The sequence below is a fragment of the Colobus angolensis genome, unplaced genomic scaffold (assembly GCF_000951035.1).
Source record: "Colobus angolensis palliatus isolate OR3802 unplaced genomic scaffold, Cang.pa_1.0 Scaffold260, whole genome shotgun sequence".
Classification (NCBI taxonomy): domain Eukaryota; kingdom Metazoa; phylum Chordata; class Mammalia; order Primates; family Cercopithecidae; genus Colobus; species Colobus angolensis.
The window spans coordinates 1,435,672-1,442,844 of record NW_012115822.1 but is presented as its reverse complement, the minus strand read 5'-3'; the positions used below and the strand labels follow the sequence as shown (position 1 = coordinate 1,442,844).

Below are 7,173 nucleotides of genomic sequence, written 5' to 3'. Positions count from 1 at the left end.
TTGGTACACTTGATGGTGTCAAGGGGGTCTTTAGGTTCTGTGTATTTTTTCCACCCTTATTTCATTCTATTCCTAGAATAGGATAATAATAATCTATGTTTATTTCAATGACTCATATATTTTTATTAATATTCTTTATTTGGAGATACATTCTTTTCATGCTTTTTTGAACATTTTTACATTTTTTAAATTTCTTTGAGCAAACGGAGAACTAATGGAGTTGAAGTATTGGTCTAATAAGACCAGTGTTTCTGCCTCTTTGAAAATAGTTTTTGTCAACTTTTAATTTTTTTTCTTTTTTAAATTTTTTTTTCTGTTATGTTTCCTTATATATGGCAACGTGTTCGTGTGTCTTGGACTATCTCATTATTTTACTTTAGCAAATGGAAATTTTAAATAATATAATGTGACAGTTCTGGAAATCAGAACTTTTTGTAAAGAATTTTGGTTGCTGTTGCTCCTGTTTTTGCTAGAGTTGTTATTGTTGATGATGTGTTGCTTCATGGTTTTTCGGGAGGGTTCTGCAAGTCTGCATTCTTTGCATGTGAAGTTAATGAAGTCTCTGCTCAATTACATTAGTTGTTACCTAATTACTGGACAGATATTTCCTGAAGCAATACATCCTTCAGCTTTTGCCAAGGACTCCATGGGATGTACTTGTTTTGAAATAATAAATAAATAAATAATAAATAAAATCCCCTCATTCCAGATCAAGGATACCAGGATGATATTTCTGGCTATTTCTATTCCTCCTTCTTTGGTAGCTTTCTGCTTATCTGTTGTCATCTTCAGTGTGTTGGAAATAAGTTCTCCTCCTTATCCCTTACTCCCAAAACCCAGGCACTGAACACCTGAGAATATCTTCAGAAACTCCCAAAGGGTTTAAAACTTTTCATCTCAATCTCCATAAATCTTCATTCTCTCTATTTTTATTTATCTGGAGTATGCTTTCTAGCATGTTGACGGAAATCTTAAATTTATTTAAGTCAGAAATTATCTTCTAAGAGTGATCATTTAAATGATCTCAATAAGGCAGGACTGAGGTATGCAGCTGAGTCCCAGCGTCTCAATATGAAAAGGAGAAATTCCTTGCATCCCTCTATAGAGCCACAACACACCAGACCAGTAGGGGGAGACAGGTTCTATTGTAATATTTGCACAATAATTACAGATCAGTGTGCACTCCCTAGAGGCCTGGCCTGGAAAGCTGTTTCCAAGGGAACTTGAAGCAGGAATCAGAAAATATCTGACTCTCTACTTGTAAAATTAAAGCACACACACACTCACACACACACACACACACACAACATATTCGAGTATGCAGGCCAGCAGACACTGTTTCTGAGAGCCATTTTTCAACCTTGGTAGCGGAGTAGAAAAAGTTTTTGCCTCACTTCCCCATTCATCTGTGCTTTACCCAAATGGCACACCAATGCTACAATCTGTACCACAGATATAGCCAGCTTCATCCTCACACGGGATTGTAGAAATGACACTATAGTGGTCAGCTCCAGTCCTGGAGACTGAGAAGTGACTGGGAATCCCAGCCCCCTTGGTGTGGCTTCCATCACTCTAAAGCTGCATCATGTACTGAGGGCCTTCCCTGGCTGCTGCCGAAAGCATTCAATGGCGTAGCTGCTATGCTGACTGCTGAGTGTGGGTGAGCTTGGCCAGGGCTCCCAGGGAGGCAGATGCAGAGGTCGACTGAGTCGGCACAGGCTGCCAGAGGGAGCCTGAAAACCCAGACAGCCATTATACGCTGAAAAAAGGAGAACAGGAAAGGACCGCTCTGGCATGAGTTGGGACGCGACGTCAGTGAGCTGGGGGATCAGGATGCTTTGTGCCGTCCTGGCCTGTGCAGTACAAGAATGAGGAGGAGGAGTAGGGTCAAGGCCATGGTACAGACTTCCCGGATCTCTGCAGAGAAAACCACGCTGCAGGTCTCTCGCGTTCACCCTGTAGCCTCAGAGGAGAGAGACGGGCCATTCATGCAAATGTGTTCCTCTTCCCCTGCCCTACGGTGCCCCTCCCTGGGCCAGTGTGCAGTCCCATTGGCTGGGTCATTTCTAGGAAGAGTAGGCCTGGGATGTACCTGGACTGAGGCTCCCAAAGGGCCCAGAGAGGACCCAGCTGCTGGCTCCAGTGAGCCCTAGGCAGAGGCCAGCGCCAGGTATCTGATTTTCCAGCTGAGAGCCCCACAGACTCTAAGTGCCAGCCCCACAGCGCCCCCTGCTGCCCAGGCCCAGGTCCATCGTGCCTGTGACCAGAGGCCAGGTGAACGCGACAGAGGTGCCATCCTCCACCGGGGCCTTGACCAGTGCTGGCTCCCTACCTCAGGGCAGAGTGAGGTTCCTTCTCAGGGCAGTTTTCTACATCATCTCAGTCTTTAGCTTTCCATATTGGCCTCCTCCGTGGGAAAAAAGATACACAATTCACCGCACTTTATAAGGAGTCCCCAGGGGAAGCGTGTTTCATGTACACATTCTGTATGGCAACTGTAATGGGATAATTTCATTGACTGGAACAAAATGTTTTACTTCTGCAGTAATGGACATGTTGTGAGTATGCACTGGACACATGAGCATATATGTTCATAAAAGGCACACTGAACTTTACAATTAAGATCTGCAAATTTCACTTTACATATTATGCTTCAAGATAAGTTTTAAAAATAAAAAAAGAGAAAAATGCCATTTTTCCAGACAAAAAGCAATAGAATTTGCCACAAGAAGACCTAATCTAAATGAACTTCTGAAGCTCTTTTTTAGTAAAATAATCTCAGTAAGCAGGCACCAAAAATTGCAAGAAATAAGTGTTAAAGAAAGGGGTGAAATGTGGATAAACACAAAGGAAAATTGAGTATGTAAAACTACGATTACAATAACTTCAGATGACGTATAAATGCATATATGTATAACATAATGCATATGTGTGAGCTTACAAACATGTATCAATAGATTTGTGTGCACATGTGTAAATACATGACATAGCTATGTTTTGATATTATATACATTTATAGAGAGTAAATAGAATTGAAGGGTTTACACTCAGACTCTACTCTCTGAAGTTTTCTTTTAAACACAGAGCACCCATGGTCTCTTTATATTTCCCAAACAATCAAGGGGACAGCCTCCAGGAGATGTTCCAGTTTGCATTTAGTCTCCAGAGAATCCCCTTCTTGTGATGCTATGTAAGAGTAACAGCCCACACAAATCCCCTGAGCAGGACAGCATATGATAACAGCTTCAGATCAAAGGGGAAGGCTGCCGCAGTCAGAGGTTTAGCGTCCTGCAGGGGGCTCAACAGGGCATCTAGCATAGTGAATATGAACAAAGGGATCAATTCTATTCTTTAACCAGAGTTCCCCAGCACACCTGAGGGTCCAGAGCATCTGTGATATGCAACATAATCCCATTGTCACATGGTCGGTGACAATCCCAATCAAGCAAGCTGGCCACCATCACAAGGGGTTGCCTGCCCTCCCCAGATTGGCTCAGCTGTTTCATGCTCCAAAATATTCATATTCATGAGGAAGAACTTTCCTCACTGGCACCACCTGCAAAGGAAACAGAACAATGTCCTGTGGCGTTGGCACTAATCAGGCTTTATTGGGGGGCATTTTCAAGAACGGACTCTGCAAGGGTCACAGCCCTTGTACCTCTCATCAGCCTCATGAGAAGCAGATCTGGGATGAGCTAGGGAAGCTGGGTGGATTTGGGGTTAAAGTCCAGTAAAAGTACCTTGCAAAATGCTCTGTCTTTTAATACATTGAGTGGGTGACAGGTCATAAATGGAGATGTAATGAGAGGAGAGTCAGAAGCTGCTCAGGGAAAGTGCAAGGCCAAGACTGAAATCAGTGCTTGTGGCACCTGGAGAATTCAAGAGAAGCTGAGATCTCTGGGGAGGAGCCAAAGAGTAGTCCAAGCTAGCTAACATGAGGAGACCCTGAGTTGGTCTTTGGAGTCACCCACAGACTGTCTTGTTTGACGCTCACTATTAATGGAGGCCAGTAGAAAGGGTCCACCCTGTGCTGAAGAATGAAAAATACAAACAACAAAGTTGCTACTGATGAGCCACACTTGGTCCCAGACAGTGTATTGTTGCCTGCACAAGGCAGAAAGAATGCAGGAGAGGTTCTAATCTCATTTCCTCATAAGTATGGAGCACTGTTAAAGTGCCACTGTTGCTGTGATATGTAAAATAGTAATAGTCGGACTTGTTCTCAGGCTGGAGCTCAGAAATGTGCAGAATCCCTGCATGTTGCCCGAGGAATCTTTCACAGAAGTGCCTGGGGACCCCAGATTCCTGCTGTTTACTTGAGTCTGAGTAGTATCTCAGGAGATACTGGGGAAGGCTCCGTGACTTCTGCTGGTACAAGAATATGTGACAGCCACCAACAATGCAGCCACGGCTTGAGGTACAGGGAAGTCTTATAACATTTCTCAGATGTGCAGAGAGGGAGGGCAGCTGAATAAGCAAAGGCTGAGAGAGGGAACCTGCAAGCAAAGACGATCGTGAGTGAGGAATCAGGACAAAGGGTGAGAGTGAAATACAGGGCAAGAACTCAGGCTAGGGGGCTTCCCCAGGACACGAGACCTGTCCCTACCTGAGAAGTGATAGAATATCAGCAGGAGAACAGGTGCCCAGGCCATGGTGGAAGCAGCCCTCCTGACGTCCAGAGCTAGAGTGGCTTCTCCAGGTCTCTCTTATCCCCTTCAGTGACCTCACAGAGGAGGGGTGATGGATGCAAATGTGTTGCTCCCACTGCCTGCCCCCAACTCTCCCCATGGATTTATCAGTATCTGGCAGCTGTTGGTACATGGGAGCTGTTGGAGGGAGAGGCTGGCAAGCAGGACATGGAAGAAGATGGGGGTGCTGGGACCATATCCAGCTGCTAAATCTGTGTCAGTGAGTGCAGACTCCATCTTCCCAGCCCTGTGGAGTTTGGGGGGTTGCAAGTTTTGGGTTTCCACCATGCGGACACTGAGTCTGACCCACAGTGCCCAGTGCTGCTCACTGGCCAAACAGCAATCTTTCTTTGAAAATCACATGAGTGGAGTCACCTGAGAGCCTGGTCATGGCCAATCCACAGCATCCATGGACCACACCTTTGTCCTGTCTGGAGATAACTCATATTAATAAACAGTCTTTCCACTGAGGATTTCTGAATTTCTAGAAAAGCAAAAATATAAAGTCCATCCAATATGAGGAGGCTGCATTGATGGGAGAATTCAGAAGGCTTGGAATACAAAGGGAAGGTCTCTTCCAGGATGGCCAAATAGGAAAAGCTCTGGTCTGCAGCTCCCAGCAAGATCGATGCAGAAGATGGGTGATTTCTGCATTTCTAACTGAGGTGCCTGGTTCATCTCATTGGGACTTATTGGACAGTGGGCGCAGCCCAAAGAGCTGAAGCAGGGAGGGGCATCACCTCACCGGGTGACGCAAGGAGTCGGGGGATTTTCCCTTCCTAGCCAAGGGAAGCCTGACAGACTGTACCTGGAGAAATGGTGCACTTCTGACCAAATACTGTGCTTTTCTCACAGTCTTAGCAACTGGCAGACCAGGAGATACCCTCCTGTTGCCTGGCTCAGCTGGTCCCACACTCATAGAGCATTGCTCACTGCCAGCGCAGAAGTCTGAGATCGACATGTGACACTGCAGCTTGATGGGGGGCCGGGCATCTGCCATTGCTGAGGCTTGAGTGGCTCACAGTGTAAACAAAGAGGCTGAGAAGGCATGAACTGGGCACAGCCCACCACAGCTCAGCAAGGCGTATTGCCTCTATAGATTCCACCTCTGGGGGCAGGGCATAGTAGAACGAAAGGCAGCAGACAGCTTCTGCAGACTTAAACGTCCCTGTCTGACAGCTATGAAAAGAGCAGTGGTTCTCTCAGCACAGTGTTCGAGCTCCGAGAATGGACAGACTGCCTCCTCAAGTGGGTCCCTGACCCCCATGTAGCCTGACTGGGAAACACCTCCCGGTAGGGGCTGACAGACCCCTCAAACAGGTGAGTGCCCCTCTGGGACGAAGCTTCCAGAGGAAGGATCAGGCAGCAATATTTGCTGTTCTGCAGCCTCCACTAGTGATACCCAGGCAAACAGGGTCTGGAGTGGACCTCCAGCAAACTCCAACAGACCTGCAGCTGAGGGGTCTGACTGTTAGAAGGAAAACTAACAAACAGAAAAGAAAGGCATCTTTGCAATCTACCCATCTGACAAAGGGCTAATATCCAGAGTCTACAAAGAACTGAAACAAATGTACAAGAAGAAAATGAACAACCCCATCAAAAAGTGGGCAAAGGATACGAACAAACACTTCTCAAAATAAGACTTTTATGCAGACATGAAAAAATGCTCATCATCACTGGTCATCCGAGAAATACAAATCAAAACCACAATGAGATACTGTCTCATGCCAGTTAGAATGGCGATCATTAAAAAGTCAGGAAGCAACAGATGCTGGAGAGGATGTGGAGAAATAGGAACGCTTTTACACTGTTAGTGGGAGGGTAAATTAGTTCAACCATTGTGGAAGACAGTGTGGTGACTCCTCAAGGATCTAGAACTAGAAATACCATTTGACCCAGCGATCTCATTCTGGGTATATACCCAACGGATTATAAATCATGCTACCATAAAGACACATGCACATGTATGTTTATTGAGGTACTATTCACAATAGCAAAGACTTGGAACCAACCCAAAAGTCTATCAACGATAGACTGGATTAAGAAAACGTGGCACATATGCACCATGGAATACCATGCAGACATAAAAAAGGAAGAGTTCATGTCCTTTGTGGGGACATGGATGAAGCTAGAAACCATCATTCTAAGCAAACTATCACAAGGAGAGAAAACCAAACACTGCATGTTCTCACTCATAGGAGGGAGTTGAACAATGAGGACACATGTACACAGGGCAGGGAACATCACACACCAGGGCCTGTCGGGGGGTGGGGAGCTGTGGGAGGGATAGCATTAGGAGAAATACCTAATATAAATGACGAGTTGATGGGTGCAGCAAACCAACATGGCACATGTATACCTATGTAACAAACCTGCACATTGTGCACATGTACCTTAGAACTTAAAGTATAATAATAAAAAGAAAAGGTTAAAGAAAAGAGTTATTGTCTCAGTGAAGTAAAAAATTACATCTTTTTTTTTTTTT

At 45.3% G+C, this 7,173-nt stretch overlaps 1 protein-coding gene across 1 annotated transcript in view; it reads right to left on the bottom strand.

Moving 5' to 3' along the window:
* Positions 1–1,583: 1,583 nt before the first annotated feature.
* Positions 1,584–7,173, bottom strand: part of LOC105515510 — a 34,515-nt gene continuing 28,925 nt past the window's right edge. The window contains exon 4 of the mRNA XM_011947340.1: positions 1,584–1,853. Within this exon, the coding sequence (XP_011802730.1) occupies positions 1,584–1,853 (270 nt within the window). The remainder of the gene's footprint in view (positions 1,854–7,173) is intronic.